The sequence below is a fragment of the Haemorhous mexicanus genome, chromosome 22, assembly GCF_027477595.1.
Source record: "Haemorhous mexicanus isolate bHaeMex1 chromosome 22, bHaeMex1.pri, whole genome shotgun sequence".
Taxonomy (NCBI): domain Eukaryota; kingdom Metazoa; phylum Chordata; class Aves; order Passeriformes; family Fringillidae; genus Haemorhous; species Haemorhous mexicanus.
Window position 1 is genome coordinate 6,274,619 of NC_082362.1, and position 16,978 is coordinate 6,291,596.

At 49.4% G+C, this 16,978-nt stretch overlaps 1 protein-coding gene across 3 annotated transcripts; it reads right to left on the minus strand.

Annotated features, from left to right (window-relative positions):
* Nucleotides 1–199: 199 nt before the first annotated feature.
* PSPH (phosphoserine phosphatase) lies at nucleotides 200–12,958 on the minus strand. 3 transcript variants are annotated; one of them, XM_059866177.1, is made up of 6 exons: nucleotides 12,769–12,958; nucleotides 7,894–8,052; nucleotides 3,654–3,788; nucleotides 2,066–2,211; nucleotides 1,234–1,382; nucleotides 200–386 (listed from the first exon to the last, which is right to left on the minus strand). In XM_059866177.1, the coding sequence occupies exons 2-6, from the start codon at nucleotides 8,031–8,033 to the stop codon at nucleotides 276–278; spliced, it is 681 nt and encodes a 226-aa protein (XP_059722160.1). In that variant the 5' UTR covers nucleotides 8,034–8,052; nucleotides 12,769–12,958; the 3' UTR covers nucleotides 200–275. The 3 variants fall into 3 exon arrangements, with proteins under 3 accessions (XP_059722160.1, XP_059722161.1, XP_059722159.1); XM_059866178.1 differs by having other exon boundaries at nucleotides 12,738–12,958; XM_059866176.1 differs by lacking the exon at nucleotides 12,769–12,958 and having other exon boundaries at nucleotides 7,894–8,144.
* Nucleotides 12,959–16,978: the final 4,020 nt, after the last annotated feature.

Sequence of the window (16,978 nt, forward strand, 5' to 3'; positions counted from 1 at the left end):
GGTATTTTTAACTTTTTATTTTCTATGTTTGGTCTTCCCTTGGAAGTAAATAATTTATTTCTTCCACCACAGGAAAGCTTTATTAAAAATTTTACCCATTTTCATTCCAACCTATTGGAATAGCATGGTGCCATTTGCCACAGGAGCCAGAGTGGAACTCCCCAACTCCCAGAATCATTAAAAATCTCCAGCCCACGAGTTTGCAAACAAATAAATGTTTAATGGCATTGTGGAATGGATTTACAGGTGTTAAATAGATTATTTTACAGGAGGATTTATCGCTCTTCCAGCTCCTTTAGCAGTTCATCAAAGTGGGTGATGTACCACTTGGCTTTCTCCTTCACTTGCTTTCTGACCACATTGCCTCCAAACCCAATGAAGCAATCCTGGAAAAACACAAGGGATGGGCACATGGGTTATGGCATGGAAGGAGGAGAGTTTCAGTCATTAAATTTGCTTTTCAGGTTGGATTTTAAAATCCCTGCCCCGTTTTCCTTCGCATGTTCATTTTTCAGATTTATCAATGATTCACTCTGCAGCATTTTGGGTATTGGGGTTTTCCTCAGTGCCTTGTGGCTTCCAGATTTTACTGAGATTTTACTGAGATTTTACTGAGATTTTACTGAGATTTTACTGAGATTTTACTGAGATTTTACTGAGATTTTACTGAGATTTTACTGAGATTTTACTGAGATTTTACTGAGATTTTACTGAGATTTTACTGAGATTTTACTGAGAATCTGATGTAAATGTGATGCAATTCCATTCAAGAGCAGGTAAACATTGGCTCATGCACCAGCATCCCACAATTACCCCTCTCCTGTTTATCTTACCTCTGTTTGCCTCATCTCAGAGATACCAAAAGCAAACTTTAACCCTGTCCTCAATCATTAACCAGAGCAATCATCATTTCTACATCTCACAAAACCCCCTGCAGTGAAAGTGCAGGGTTTAAAATTTCCACTGCAGCTTTTTTTTGCTTTTTTGCTTTTTTTTTTTGCCTTTAGATGGGAAGCATTAAACAAATCCTGAGCAGTTTTGGGGTATGGGGAGACTTTTGTGGGGGAAAAGAGCTGAAGGGGAGATGGAATTAAAATCTCTCCCTGGGACATGAGCATATATAAAAGTTATCTTTCTATAATTTTTTTTTTTTTATTAAAGAATCCAAAGCTCACTCTTCTCTTTGCCCCAGGGATTTGCTCAGAAGGAATTCAGGATTTCTGTAATACTCACTCCAGGGGGGCAGGCTTCCATGTCTGTAGCTCCATCTCCAATCATGACCACTTTCTTGAAATGGAACTGCTCTTTCAGATGAGTGATGACCTTTCCTTTCCCCCCTGATTCAGCTGTTGGTTGTGTTTCATCAAACCCTGCATATTCTCCTAGAAAACAATGCAAGGACAAGTTGGAAATACAGATATTTTCTGGGAAATGAAGGAAGATCTCTGTCTGTGGTCTTGACTTCAGGGCATGCAGTCAAAACCCACAGCACAGCATCCCAAATCAGTGATTCCAAGGTAAGTTTAGGCTGGGATTTCACCCAAGTCTTTCAAAGAAAAGCAGAGACATTTTCAGAGAAAACCAGAAACCTGTGTGGGCAGTGCTACCCACCCATTCCCAGCCACTCTGGTGTGAACATCCCAAAACAGCAGCCAGGATGATGCAGAGTGTAGGAAACCCTGAGTAAGAACAACCTCAGCACCTACAGCTCTGCTGGAGCAGAGCTCCAAACCCAGAGCAGCTCTGCTCCAGGGCCCAGAGCCCCTGAAAGGGAGGCTTGTGAGAGCAGCTCAGGTCATGGACTCTTTACCTTGAAGGAGAGGAGAAAATGAAACTCTGCTCTCAGCAGCTGTAACAAGTTTTACCTTTGGCACAGCCTGCAATTAAAAAGTAACTGCAGCTCTGCTGCTGACACTGAGCAGACCCTGAGCTGCTTTTTGGCAAGGTTTTGTAGCTTTCCTCCATGGGCTGGTACCAGGACAGTGCCTGCAGCCCATCATCTGCGAGCTGGAGGCAGGAAAGTGCCATTAACCAGCAGAGGGAGGAGGCTGGAGAGGGCTCTCACCGTTGAAGTAGAACTTGAGCCTGTTGGCAAAGACGTTTGCTGTGGGGATGTTCAGCTGCAGGGCCACGTGTTCCACAATGCTCTGAAAGCCCCCCGAGACCAGGAACACCTGAACCCCTCGTTGGTGGAGTCTGCTCACCAGCTCCCTGGGAAGAGACAGCACAAAGAGATCCTCCCTGAGCCAGGCTTTGTGCTCCTCCAGCTTAGTTTGGGGTGTGCTGCTTCCAGCTCCATCCATCTCTGCTGCCCAAAGCTTCTCCCTCTTTGCTTGTGCCCACACCTGGTTTTGTCCAGCTCTTGTCAGCCATCATTTCATTCCTCAAAAACAAACACTCCCTAAAACTGTTTTCTTTCCACTTTCACATTAGTTCCCTTGAACAAGAGAGAGCAGATTCAATTCAATTTTTTTTTTTTTTTATCTTAGCAAGAAAATGAATCTGGAATGCAGCAAAAAGCAGGGGATGAGATAAAACCCCTGCTCCAAAATGCTAAGTGGGCTGAGAAGTGCAAAGTGCAAATGTTTTCTAGCTCAGAGTTGGTTCACCAGATGCTGGACATCAATGACATCTTTAGAAAAGGGCAGCAGCTACAGAAAAGGAATCAAAAAAAGAAGTTTGTGACTCCAGTAATGCCAGCAGGACTTGAAGGTAGGGCAGAGTTCTGGGGATTTGGCTCTGGAGGCAGAAGATCAGCCTGCAGCAGGGGGAGCAGGGGAAGGGGTGGCAGGACCAGCAGAAACACTGAAGGCTGAAAAGCAAAGCAGAGACTTAAAGCAGGACACAGAAAAGGAGGAAGAAAGGGAAGGAATGAAAAGGAGGAAGAAAGGGAAGGAATGAAAAGGAAAATCACATGATCCTGAACAAGGAAACAATGTTCTCTTTGTAGCTACCTCTAGCTGTCTTCTACAGAAATAAAAGATATCATACAAGCACAGGATCATCAAAAACTCTTTTTATATGCTAAAAATATTTCAGACTTGAAGCTATGGTCAGATTTTGTAGTAAAGGAATTATTTTCAATTGATAGAAACAATTTGAATAGGGAGAAAATCCCCAGAGCTTTTCAGTTTAAATAGTTCATGTTCATTCCAAACCTCAAGGATGAATGAATACACATATTTATGTGTGTTTGCTTTAATTTTAATGTTTTAGGGACTGCAGAATGGGTAGCTCTGAGCAATGGATCCCCTAAACTGACTGCACGGTGCAGAGAGAGGTTACAGTTGCAGAACGGACCAAATTTAAGGAGGTATTAAATCTCCTCCCAGGCCCATCACCCCTGAGAAACCAGTGGTTGAACAGACTCTTTTCCATGCCCATTTTATCCTCCAGACAGGATCTGAGCTTGGCAGCCAAGGTGCCAGTTAGTATCTAAGAATCTTCTCTTTTCCCATGGATGTTTAACCACCAGCCATGGAGCCAGGCTCCTGATCAAGCTCTGTACACACCCAGCATGGAGATGGGGCAGGAAGGCAACACAAACCAGCTCTGTGGCCTTACAGCATCACTAATGACACAGAATTTGCTTTATTTATTCCATCTGCTTCCTGAATACTTAAAAAACAGAAAAAAAAATCAATTCTTCTTACCTTATTCCTGGAGTTAGCTGAGGTGGGTTGTCAGATATTAATTTCTGCACTTGTTCATAGGAGGGCCTGATGAGACCTAACCGTGCTGTGAGAGCTGCCTTGAATGTCACAGTGCCACCCATGGCTCTGCGGGTCCTGAGGGACAGCCAGAAACCAAATCAGGGACACGTCACCAGCTGGGGCTTCTCCCAACGACACAGCATTCACGAGCAGTGACAAGGAGCCAGGGGAGAGAGGTCATGCTGAGCCCCAAGGATTGGGGGCTAGGAGATCTCCATGGATGGGACAGCCAGTGCAGCAAAGGACAATGGCTCCATTCCCTCTGGGATGCCAGCCTGGGACCACATTCCCGAGCTGAATCCAACAGGGCTTTGGCTAAAAGCTTCAGCTGGTGCTGTTTCCCAGCCTCAGCCCCAGCAATGGGTTAGGAGTGCTGTCCCCTCTCCTCCATCCCATGGTAAGGTTTCCTCATTCAGAACAGGGTTTAGTGCTTAGCCAAGTTTAATGATGAGGGCTGCTCTTAGTCTATCAAAATTACCAGTGGAGATTTAATTCAAAATTACCAATAGAGATTTAATTCCAGGATAATTTTCTTGGGCAGCCTCACAATTCCCAAACCAAGTCACCTCATCCTGCATTAATCCTTCTTATTACCCCAACCCCTTTACAAACTATAATCTACATTAGAACCAGATGACTGTAAAGGACAAATCCACGCTCACAGCTCCATCACCCCTGGCTCATTCTGCCTGGCCCTGTGTGAGCTCCCCAGCCTTACACACACCTCAGCCATGGCTCACTGTTCTGTGTGAGCTCCCCAGCCTTACACACACCCCTGCCATGGCTCACTGTTCTGTGTGAGCTCCCCAGCCTTACACACACCTCAGCCATGGCTCACTGTTCTGTGTGAGCTCCCCAGCCTTACACACCCCTCTGCCATGGCTCATTCTGCCTGTGTGAGCTCCCCAGCCTTACACACCCCCCTGCCATGGCTCACTGTTCTGTGTGAGCTCCCCAGCCTCACACACATCTCAGCCATGGCTCACTGTGCCTGTGTGAGCTCCCCAGCCTCACACACCTCTGCCATGGCTCACTGTGCCTGTGTGAGCTCCCCAAGCCTCACACACACCTCTGCCATGGCTCACTGTTCTGTGTGAGCTCCCCAGCCTTACACACACCTCTGCCATGGCTCATTCTGCCTGTGTGAGCTCCCCAGCCTTACACACACCTCAGCCATGGCTCACTGTTCTGTGTGAGCTCCCCAGCCTCACACACACCTCAGCCATGGCTCACTGTTCTGTGTGAGCTCCCCAGCCTCACACACATCTCAGCCATGGCTCACTGTTCTGTGTGAGCTCCCCAAGCCTTACACACACCTCTGCCATGGCTCACTGTTCTGTGTGAGCTCCCCAGCCTCACACACCTCTGCCATGGCTCACTGTTCTGTGTGAGCTCCCCAGCCTCACACACATCTCAGCCATGGCTCACTGTTCTGTGTGAGCTCCCCAGCCTTACACACATCTCAGCCATGGCTCACTGTGCCTGTGTGAGCTCCCCAGCCTTACACACACCTCAGCCATGGCTCACTGTTCTGTGTGAGCTCCCCAGCCTCACACACACCCCTGCCATGGCTCATTCTGCCTGTGTGAGCTCCCCAGCCTTACACACACCTCAGCCATGGCTCACTGTTCTGTGTGAGCTCCCCAGCCTCACACACATCTCAGCCATGGCTCACTGTGCCTGTGTGAGCTCCCCAGCCTCACACACCTCTGCCATGGCTCACTGTGCCTGTGTGAGCTCCCCAAGCCTCACACACACCTCTGCCATGGCTCACTGTTCTGTGTGAGCTCCCCAGCCTTACACACACCTCAGCCATGGCTCACTGTTCTGTGTGAGCTCCCCAGCCTTACACACACCCCTGCCATGGCTCACTGTTCTGTGTGAGCTCCCCAGCCTCACACACACCCCTGCCATGGCTCACTGTTCTGTGTGAGCTCCCCTGCCTCACACACACCTCTGCCATGGCTCACTGTGCCTGTGTGAGCTCCCCAGCCTTACACACCCCCCTGCCATGGCTCACTGTGCTTGTGTGAGCTCCCCAGCCTCACACACACCTCAGCCATGGCTCACTGTGCCTGTGTGAGCTCCCCAGCCTCACACACACCCCTGCCATGGCTCACTGTTCTGTGTGAGCTCCCCAGCCTTACACACACCTCAGCCATGGCTCACTGTTCTGTGTGAGCTCCCCAGCCTTACACACACCCCTGCCATGGCTCACTGTTCTGTGTGAGCTCCCCAGCCTTACACACACCTCAGCCATGGCTCACTGTGCCTGTGTGAGCTCCCCAGCCTTACACACCCCCCTGCCATGGCTCACTGTGCCTGTGTGAGCTCCCCAGCCTTACACACACCTCAGCCATGGCTCACTGTGCCTGTGTGAGCTCCCCAGCCTTATGTACATCTCAGCCATGGCTCACTGTGCCTGTGTGAGCTCCCCAGCCTTACACACACCTCAGCCATGGCTCACTGTTCTGTGTGAGCTCCCCAGCCTTACACACACCTCTGCCATGGCTCACTGTGCCTGTGTGAGCTCCCCAGCCTCACACACATCTCTGCCATGGCTCACTGTGCCTGTGTGAGCTCCCCAGCCTTATGTACATCTCAGCCATGGCTCACTGTTCTGTGTGAGCTCCCCAGCCTCACACACACCTCAGCCATGGCTCACTGTTCTGTGTGAGCTCCCCAGCCTCACACACACCCCTGCCATGGCTCACTGTGCCTGTGTGAGCTCCCCAGCCTTACACACACCTCTGCCATGGCTCACTGTTCTGTGTGAGCTCCCCAGCCTTACACACACCTCAGCCATGGCTCACTGTGCCTGTGTGAGCTCCCCAGCCTCACACACACCTCAGCCATGGCTCACTGTTCTGTGTGAGCTCCCCAGCCTTACACACACCTCTGCCATGGCTCACTGTGCCTGTGTGAGCTCCCCAGCCTTACACACCCCCCTGCCATGGCTCACTGTGCCTGTGTGAGCTCCCCAGCCTTACACACACCTCAGCCATGGCTCACTGTGCCTGTGTGAGCTCCCCAGCCTTATGTACATCTCAGCCATGGCTCACTGTGCCTGTGTGAGCTCCCCAGCCTTACACACACCTCAGCCATGGCTCACTGTTCTGTGTGAGCTCCCCAGCCTTACACACACCTCTGCCATGGCTCACTGTGCCTGTGTGAGCTCCCCAGCCTCACACACATCTCTGCCATGGCTCACTGTGCCTGTGTGAGCTCCCCAGCCTTATGTACATCTCAGCCATGGCTCACTGTTCTGTGTGAGCTCCCCAGCCTCACACACACCTCAGCCATGGCTCACTGTTCTGTGTGAGCTCCCCAGCCTTACACACACCTCTGCCATGGCTCACTGTTCTGTGTGAGCTCCCCAGCCTTACACACACCTCAGCCATGGCTCACTGTGCCTGTGTGAGCTCCCCAGCCTCACACACACCTCAGCCATGGCTCACTGTGCCTGTGTGAGCTCCCCAGCCTCACACACATCTCAGCCATGGCTCACTGTTCTGTGTGAGCTCCCCAGCCTCACACACATCTCAGCCATGGCTCACTGTTCTGTGTGAGCTCCCCAGCCTTACACACACCCCTGCCATGGCTCACTGTTCTGTGTGAGCTCCCCAGCCTCACACACACCTCTGCCATGGCTCACTGTGCTTGTATGAACTCCCCAGCCTTACACACACCTGAGCCATGGCTCACTGTTCTGTGTGAGCTCCCCAGCCTTACACACACCCCTGCCATGGCTCACTGTTCTGTGTGAGCTCCCCAGCCTTACACACACCTCTGCCACGGCTCACTGTGCCTGTGTGAGCTCCCCAGCCTTACACACACCTCAGCCATGGCTCACTGTTCTGTGTGAGCCCCCCAGCCTTACACACACCCCTGCAATGGCTCACTGTTCTGTGTGAGCTCCCCAGCCTCACACACACCCCTGCCATGGCTCACTGTTCTGTGTGAGCTCCCCAGCCTTACACACACCCCTGCCATGGCTCACTGTGCCTGTGTGAGCTCCCCAGCCTCACACACATCTCTGCCATGGCTCACTGTTCTGTGTGAGCTCCCCAGCCTTACACACACCTCTGCCATGGCTCACTGTGCCTGTGTGAGCTCCCCAGCCTCACACACATCTCTGCCATGGCTCACTGTTCTGTGTGAGCTCCCCAGCCTTACGTACATCTCTGCCACGGCGTCCCCGACCCCGCAGAACTTGGCCAGCTCGTCGATGCCCTCCTCCCTGATGACGGTGCTGTCCACGTCGAAGCACACGGCGTCGGCGCTGCGGAAGATCTCCTTCAGCTCCATTAGTGATGCCATCCTTTTGGGAGTCTTCTTACTGTGAGGGGACAAGATGAAGTCTTTCTCAGAGGGAGAGAAGAGCACTGTTTCCTGAGCCATTGGTGCTGCTGCTCTGGCGCGGGCGAGAAGGGCCGAGCGCAGGCGGCTCAGGGCTTTTATCCCGGGGGCAATGGTGGTGGAGGTCTGGCTCAGCTGCTGATTTGCTCCTGCTGTTGCTGCCTACTGATGGTCACCTCGTGCTCCAGGTGGGCCGTGGAGCCCTGGGCTGCTGCTGATTTGTTCCCTGCTGCCTCAGCCCATTGGCGGGTTCAAGGTTGTAATCCTTGGCATTGCCTGAGGCACCAGGCTGCCAAGAGCTCTGTGGGGTTGCAGGGCTCTGGTTCAGCTCAGGGGGGGTCTTGGCTTCTCATCTCTCCCAGGCTGGGGTGTCAGAGCAGTTGCTGCAGGACACCCAGGCCCTAAGGATTGATTGCAAACTAATCTAAACCTATCATGAGTGGTTGTCTCTAAATCAGGAAGGTTTAGATCCTGTCCTACATCTTCATTAATAAAAGACTGGACCATTAACATTGGGGATTAGCCTTTTAGAAACCCATCAAATGCTTGGCCCTTGAGAACTTCACCCAGCCCATCAAGACATCACATTTTCCATAATAGTCCCTGAAATATAATTTTAATCCCTTTCCATAATAGTCCCATTTTCTACCCCTTTTGATGACAAGTTTCTTTTTCACCCTTTTAGATCTGTCCACTTCAACATGTTGAGCACTTCTGCAGATCAGAAGCTTAAGGAGTTAAGTATCTTCTTACTCATCCCTATTCACTTTGTGCTTCATCCCTTCACAGGGGAATTAATTCAGTGTGGATTTTACTGTCTACTAACCCATAATTTAGACACAAACAACACCTGCCTATTTCTCTCACTTCTCAGATTTTTGTAGAAGTTTTTGTTTCTTCCAATCTCTCAGACATCACTCAGGACATGTCTTGTATAATTGATCTGGGTTGCAGGTTCTTTTCCTGGGACAGGGGAAAAACACCATCAAACAGAACATTCTTAAGAATTATGGATGTCTTCATAACCTTTCATCTTTTGTTTTCCTCTCACTAATGGTCAAAGCAGGAACAAAACCTTTGGGTTTATTCCCAGGATGTGATGAATATTGGGATACACAAAAGGCTTTATGAAAAATTCCCACCATCACTACAAATGTGGAGCACACACCTCTTCTATGTGCTCTTGAGCATGGAATAAAAGAGAATGCTCCAATCTATTGTTGGGAGGTGGAAATCTGTCTGAAGGCACCACCCAGCCTGAGTGGTGAAACCTGTTGTGAACAGCCAGGAGCTGTGTCTGCCTGACAGGCAGGAGATGTCAAGGAGCAAGGGACAGAGACAAGTGACATGAGAGGCACAGGCAGCCCTCAGACAGGACAGGACATTTTTGGGGTTTATTCTGCTGCTTTTGAGGGGGGTGGTGGCACTAGAAAAGGTGTCCCAGAAAAAGGCTTTAACAGAGCCCCTCTGAACTGCAGTTTGGCACAACTCTGCCCTTGGTGCATGGACACACCATAAAACTCCAGCCCAGCCTTAGGATCATGGCTAAAGGATTATTGGCTGCAGGCCATGTGGGGTTTTATCTTTTTCTACAAAGACTGCACCAGACATGTAAGAAAAACAGTTATCAGCCATCAGCACAGCATCTAAAAGAAAAGTGGACATCAGAACTTCCCTCTGCCAGCAGCCAGCTCTGAGGTGAGGCCAGGTGGCCAGAGGCCAGCTCTGAGGTCAGGCTTGGCACTGGCTGGGCAGGTGCCACGTGAATTGCACGTTTGCTTTAGCCTTGACTTGCCCTGGGCTGCAGAGCCGTGCTGGTGTTTGCAGTGAAAGCTCCCAGATTTCCAGGCAGCAGGGCCGTGTTCCAGGGCAGCTGTGACACTGGCGTCACCAATGTGTGCTCCAGCAGCCAGCCCTGCTGATGCAAAGCCACCATTGCCACACCTGGGGCTGCTCTGTAACCCTGTGAGGCAATGGCACCCCGCGGGGATACGTCACTGTCACATTTTCTGAAAAATCCCCTCGCCAGGATTTCTTCTCCTGGGAAGCTGAGAAGCCTCAGAGAAAAATGTAAATAATAATTATCTGATTGCTTCTCCTGTGTTTGCTGCTTTGGAATGTGGTCTGGACATTGTTTACCAACAGGGGCATGTTTGATTGGTTCCATGTGAGTTGTGTTGACTTAATGACCAACCACCATCAGCTGTGTCAGACTCTCTGATCAGTCACAGGTTTTTATGATCATTCTTGTTAAGCCTTCTGTAAGTATCCTTTCTCTTTCTTTAGTATAGTATTTTTTTAATATAATATATCATAAAATAATACATCAGCCTTCTGAGAACATGGAGCCAAAGTCATCTCTTCCCTCACCCTGGGGACCTCACAAAGACCACAGGGACACTGCTCTGTGACGTGAGTGCTCGGTGACAAACTGCAGTTTGGGTCTGGATGCAAGGCTTTAATCTGCCCCAGAAAAAGGTTATCTCTGCACAGGTGTGCTGGGAGTGATGAAATGTTCACGTTTCCCTCTCTCTGATATCCACATTCCCATGCTCCTGTCCCTGCTGGATGAGCTGACAATGAAAGCTGTGTTGGACTTTGCACTTTGATGGACAAATAAAGGAGAAATATTGTGGAGTCATAGTTGGAATTAACCCTGTCCTCTCTTTATTCCTCTTTGAAAATAGTTTCAAACTGTGGTTTATGTGGTCTAAAAATGACAAATTGGAAGGCAAGAATTGCAAAAAAATCATCAGTAGCACATCAGAGCAAAAAGAATTGAAATTGTGTAAAACTCTTCTATGGACAAATCTCAGCAGCAGTCAGGAAAAATCAATTTTGTATTCCAGAGTGGTCCAGGCCTGTGTAAGTGGCAGAGATTAATTATTCCAAATACAGAGCATCTGACTGCTTTAAAGTGTAAATGTTTTGATGAGATGGGAAGAAAAAAAAGAAATTCCCACAAATAACGGGTTCTGTTTCCATATGAAAAACACTGACAGGGAATCTCTGATCTTCCTACCACTGAAATGCAGGTAGGAAATCAATTCCTAGCCTGACAAGTATCCAAGCAGCAAACATTTCAATAGATCTGATCTAAAATATCATGGGGAAAAGCTAGAAAGAAGAATATGGGGAAGAGAAGAACAGTGGGCCAAGAAGTGGCTAAAAAAGACAAAAGAGTGAGAGAGAAGCAGGGTGAAACTTGAGATAAAGATGGAGAAAAAAGAAAATTACAAGAGAAAAGGGGAACTCCCATGAGACCTCCTTGCCCCCAGACTATGAAGTGTTTCATTAGGCTGTTTAAAAAAAAAAAAGACAGTTTCACAATAAATAATTCTCTTTCAAAATAGACAGGGTGGAGTCACAAAGAGGGGAATTATGTAAGAGCACATGGGAAAGGAAAACAACTGAAATCCTCTCTGTTTGCTGTCCCTTCAAAGAAGGGCACTTGCCTCACAGGGAAAAACTGCCCCATCCTCTGTACCCACAGGTAATGCAAATGGAAGCAGTAAGTGGTGCTCAGATCTGCAGGTGTTCTGGGGCTGCAAGGTGCTGATGAGATCTCAAACCCTTCACAGTGACTAAACCTCCCTTGTTGTCATATTTCAGCTTTCAGAAGTGCTGCCACGCTGCTACTTTGCATGATGATCACATTTATTGCTGTTAAAAATGAAGATTAAGTGAATCTTAATGAAATATTACCCAGTACTCAGGAATATCCTTGTTTGCAAACAATTTCTGATTCACTTCCCCATTTAACATTGTACTGAACAGTAACAGAAGTTCAACCACATTAAACTGTTTCTTTTGCCTTAAAGGGAAATTGCTGCTCAGAGAAAAGGATTTGGAGAAAATAGTTCTTGAAAGTTTTTTCAGGACCTTTTCCTCCTACAGCTTCTAAGAACATTCCCAGGAGTGTTTCCATGGTATGAGTTTAAACAAACCACTTAATCCTCATTGTTTCCAGTCCTGTGTCTGTAAAATGGGAATAATACAGTGGCACAGCTTTTCTGTGCTGAGCTTTCATCCTCAGAATTAGCAACGTCTTGAAAGCTTTAGAGGAAAGCTGATACATTTAAGCAGATTAGTTATATTTAAGCAAATTGTGTTTGTGTTTTATATAAGTTTTAGAAGTTCAACCCTTCCACACATAACTGTCTGTGGTTTGCAGGGTGAGAATAGGAAGATTCAGTCCTTAATCTCCTGAGTCTTCTTCATTTTTTTAGGTTTTTGTTAAACCTCCTGGGTTTTCTATTTCATTTTAGATTTTGCTTTAACCTCCTGCTCAGTTTGTAAAGGCAGTGGCACAAAGCTGTCTGCAAGTCAAGAGATGAGCTGCTCGCAGCTCCGCACGATTATCTGCACAGCAGTGCCTCACAGCGAACTCATTTAAGCACCTCGCGAAAAGCAGGTGAAAAAGGGCAGAAGGAACCTGTTGGATGTTGACATCCACCTCCCAACTCTCCAATCCCCTCTCGCCCGTCCTGCCAAAATGCTGCTGCTCCCCCCGTGCCCGATTGCATCATTCATTCACGCTGCTGCTATAAACCAGCCACCACGCCGGTGCCCGGCAGCACAGGCACACGATCCTCCTCATTTTCCCTGCTGGAAAAACCCCCCTTGTGTTATGGATCTGCGAGCCAAGCTCCAACCCCTTCCGACCTGCGAGAAAAGCGCGGTGCCGGGCACTCACAGAAGGGAACCGGCCGTGGCCGCTGCTGCCGCCGGGAGCCTCCTGGCTGCGCCTCGCAGGGAGGGATCAGCTGAGCCCTCAGCGGCACAAACCCCGCGCACGGGCTGCGCTGGACGAGAGCCGCATTTTGCCGCTCGGCCCCTGATAAAGCGCTGAGTCAGGCAGCCCGGGGGGTTTGTTTGAGGTGCTCGCACACATGGGAGCAGAGCAGGGCAGCTGTTCGCTGCCAGCGAAGGCGGCAGAGGTGTGACCGCCCCGGGGCAGGGGAGGAGCCGCTCCGGGCCTCGCTCAGCCCTGCCGGGCAGCTCCGACCAGCAGCCATCGGGAGCTTCTCCTGACTGAAATCAGCGAGGAGGGAGGCTGTTTTCGGGAGAGAAGGGAGGATTGGTGAGCTGGGATCACAGAATGACCCGGTTGGAAGAGACCTTTAAGATCATGGAGTCCAACCCAGCCCCAACACCCCAGTTAAACCCTGGCACCCAGTGCCGCATCCAGGCTTTGTTAAACGCACCCGGGGATGGGGACTCCACCACCTTCCAGAACTTTATCACCCATTCTGTAAAAAACTTTTTCCTAACATCCAAACTATATTTCTCTTGGCACAAGTGTCCTCTGGTTCTCTCTGCCTGGAAAAAGAGCCCAACCCCACCTGAGCACAGCCACCTTTCAGGGGTTTAAGATTGCAATATCTCCTCTTGGCTGAAGCTGTTAGTGCATCCCTGAGTGAAGCTATGGACACAAATCCCATCCAAAGCTGGCAAAAACTCGGCAGCAAAGCAGAAAGGCGTGGGAAAAGGCTCTGTGTTGTTTCCCCAAAAGCTGGGGAAATGTTGCCAAAGCTGCCCGTGCTTGGTTTTGGCATCCCACTGAAGAGCTTCCCTCGCTCACTGCCCTGGCTTGGAAAACGGGACAGTGCCAGCCCAGGAGTTGTTTGGTTCAAGGTCAAGAAAAGCTGATTAAGCTGATTTAGCTGCTTTTGTCCACTTGTGCCAGGAGTCCTGTGACTGCTGCCCGTCTGTTCTGCCCCGCTGGGTGCTCCAGTCACACTCTGTGCATGACCTCTTCTGCCATCCTGGCAGTGTCACCCCTCAAAATTCCATTTATTAAATAAACCCCATCACCTTTTGTGCCCCTCCTCCCTTTATGATTTTTTCAGAATTTCTCAGTACTTCACAGGGTCATCTCCCAGGAGCTTCTTGAGGCAGGAAAAGATGGGACCAAGCCCCTGTGCTGCCAAACTGGTGCCAGGGATCAGCAGCCCGGTGCTGTTTGTCAGCTTTATCGTGGCAGGACAGGATGTTGTTTAAAGCAGATTTAGAAATCATTTCTGTGAATAAGGTTAAAGGAAAACCCATCTTGATAAAGATGAAAGAAAATGGCTTTTACTGAGAATCTCTGAGGGGTTTTTGCCAAGATAAGCAGTGCCTGGCTTGACTAAGAGAATTGCTGCTGAATATTTCATGAAGGATATTGCCTTTATTTGGCTTAGTTTAATGGACATGTTGGCTTTAATTTAGTTAAATATTTTGATTTTAACCTGGTGTAATCCATTGAATTCATAGGGCAATTTAAGTCTGGTAAGCATTTGCCCTTTATTTTTATTACACATAAAAAAACAAATAGAACAATTCTACAGCTAAGACTGAAAAAAAAAAGAAAAAGCTTGTCTTGATGGCTGAAAAATGCTGCAAAATGGGATTTTAATGTGAAGATGCTCGTGAGAAATGTTACTATAACACAAAATAACTATCCTGAGAAATGTGAGCCAGCAAGGAACCACAGAGAGCTCTGCCTGGGAGCTCTAGGAGGATGCTCAGGAGTAAAAATACAAACTTGATCCAAACACAGCACCCAACTCTTGTACATCACTACAGAACCTCTCCATTTGCACCAAAACCAGCAGAAACCACCTGCATGGGGGATTAGGATGTCTTTGAAAACAGCTTTTCCCTTTTCCCCCCTCTTTTCCTAAAAAGAACCATCTCAAAATTAAATTTTCTCTTTATTTTCCAGCAGAAAAAATTCCTCTCCCAAACCTGAACCTGGCCCACATCACTGCCAGCCCCACAGGTGTTTTAGGATGGGCAATTCCAGCCTTTCCATAGGCATCAGCAAGGAAAACATGCAATTTAACAAGCCTGCTGGGATGGGTTTGACAAGGCTGCCCTCTGCTGAGAACGGCCCTGAGAGGAACAGGCAAAAAAAATATCAAACCAGAGAAGCAAAGGCAACAAAATATTTGATCTGGGAGTTCCAGAATCCAGGGCAGAGCTGGGGATCCAGGTGTTTTAACTGGATATTGCATTTTAGCTATTTGCACAGCAGCCTCTTGGGCCAGGCTTGGTGGTTTGTTTTGTTATGGTTTCAGCATCCCAGTGAAGTGCTGACAACATTTTTAGGGAGTTCCAGAGCCAATATTGAAATGGCAAGCGTGATTCCCTGCATTTTGCAATGTTTAATGTTTATTCCTCATGACTGCAATCACAGAGGAGAAAGACCAGCCACCCCACTGGAGTCAACATCAAAATATTTCACAAGACACTGCTCAGCAATCGGGCTCCAAACTGGTAGGACGTCCAAACACCACCTAAAACATTAAAAAAACAAAATCTCAAGGATATCAGCAGCTGTCCCTTCCAGGGAGACAGGCAGGCCACATGTGGGAGTCCTCCTCTCGAGCACAGCATGGCATTTTGCCCAGAAACCTGAGATCCTCACCCAAAGCAGGTGCCACAGCCTGCAGCCAAGCCCAGCCAGGCTGCCCTGACACTTGACACTGACTTTTCCCATCAAGCTCCCCCAAAAGTCCTGTGCAGCAAAACTGGACCCAACAGCAGGCTCAGATTTTACTCCTGGAGGTGGTGTGGGAATACATCCAGCTCATTGCACTGCTGAAACAATCCAGGGCTGCATCCAGAGCTCCCTGCTGCAAAAAGTGTGATTGAAAGGGGGGATTTTATAGAATCCATAGGTTTGGTTGGAAGGAAACTTAAAGAGAATCTTGCTTGTTTCAGCCCCCTGCCATGGGCAGGAACAGTTTCCACTATCCCAGGCTGCTCCAAGCTCTGTCCAACCTGGCCTTGGACACTTCCAGCTTCTCTGGGCATCTTCACACCTGGTGGGAGAGGGCTGGGAAAGGGTCTCTGCCTTCCCTGCACCAAATTCTGACAAAATCCAGGCCTCAGGGCCACTCGTGCCTGTGGTCAGCACCCTCTGGAGCAGCTGGGCTGCAGAGCACTGGGAACTGCCTGGGGATTGTTGTGGGGCCTCATGCAACACCTGGAATAAGAAGAGGTTGTGTCACACCCGGTGTCGCCATGTCCAGTGGGTGTTGGAGGGGACAAGCCCAGACAGAGCAATCTGGGATTCAAACCTGGCGCAATCAGAGCCCGCAGGGGGGTGAGGGACCATGGCGGGAGCTCCTTCTCCAGCTCCTCTCCAGGGAATCTCACTCGTCTCTCCATTTCAGAGTCCAAAGACACAAATATTTTAATGTCTCCAGGAGTGAGCCCTGACAGGCCACGTAGGGAAAACTTTTCAGCACCAACCAAGGCTGTCTTGACATTAATATTTCTGGTTTTATTCTTGACAGAAACCTCTGTGTGGCCTTGGGAGGGACCATCCCCATCCTTAGAACCCACGGGAGGGATTCGGTCCTTGAAAGCCCCGGGCAGAGGGTGTGCACTGGGGGCTATGGAGGCCCTGGTGCCCACACATCAGCTTGTGTGTTATGAGAAAATGAGGTTTTATTAACCTCAAATACCGACTTTAACCAAGAACCATCGATTATTAATCCACTCCACTTAACTATTAATTCTATCGGTCTAATGTGAAATCACCGGGTTTAATTATTTATTCTGACAGTTCTGCGAAGTTGCTAGGGCCGTCTGTGACATGAGAAAGCGGATTAACCACCGACCATCCCCACCCGCCCCGCGCTCCCCTCACGACCCGCTCGGAGGCGGTGCCGCACCCGCGCCTCAGCGGCGGGGAGGGGGCGGGACTAGGCGGAGCGACAGGCGCCTAAGCCAATGGGAGCGCGGCTGGCGCGCCAACAAACCAATGAGAACCGGGACGCCTCGGCGGCGGGAGCAGCCGGGAGGAGCGACAGGCATATTAACCAATAGAAATGCAGCATCGCTCTGGTGGGCCAATGGGCGAGCCCGGAGTGTTCTAGAAGGGGCGGGCGGGAGGCGGGGCCCCTGTGCTC

Excerpts from the sequence above, each read along its gene's own strand:
- PSPH (XM_059866176.1), bottom strand. The coding sequence starts at position 8,114 with ATGGCTCAGGAAACAGTGCTCTTCTCTCCCTCTGAGAAAGACTTCATC. Across the intron at positions 3,789-7,893 it reads GGGGACGCCGTGGCAGAGAT|GACCCGCAGAGCCATGGGTG; the intron begins GTACGTAAGGCT and ends GCTGTCCCTCAG. Across the intron at positions 387-1,233 it reads TGGAAGCCTGCCCCCCTGGA|GATTGCTTCATTGGGTTTGG; the intron begins GTGAGTATTACA and ends GTGTTTTTCCAG.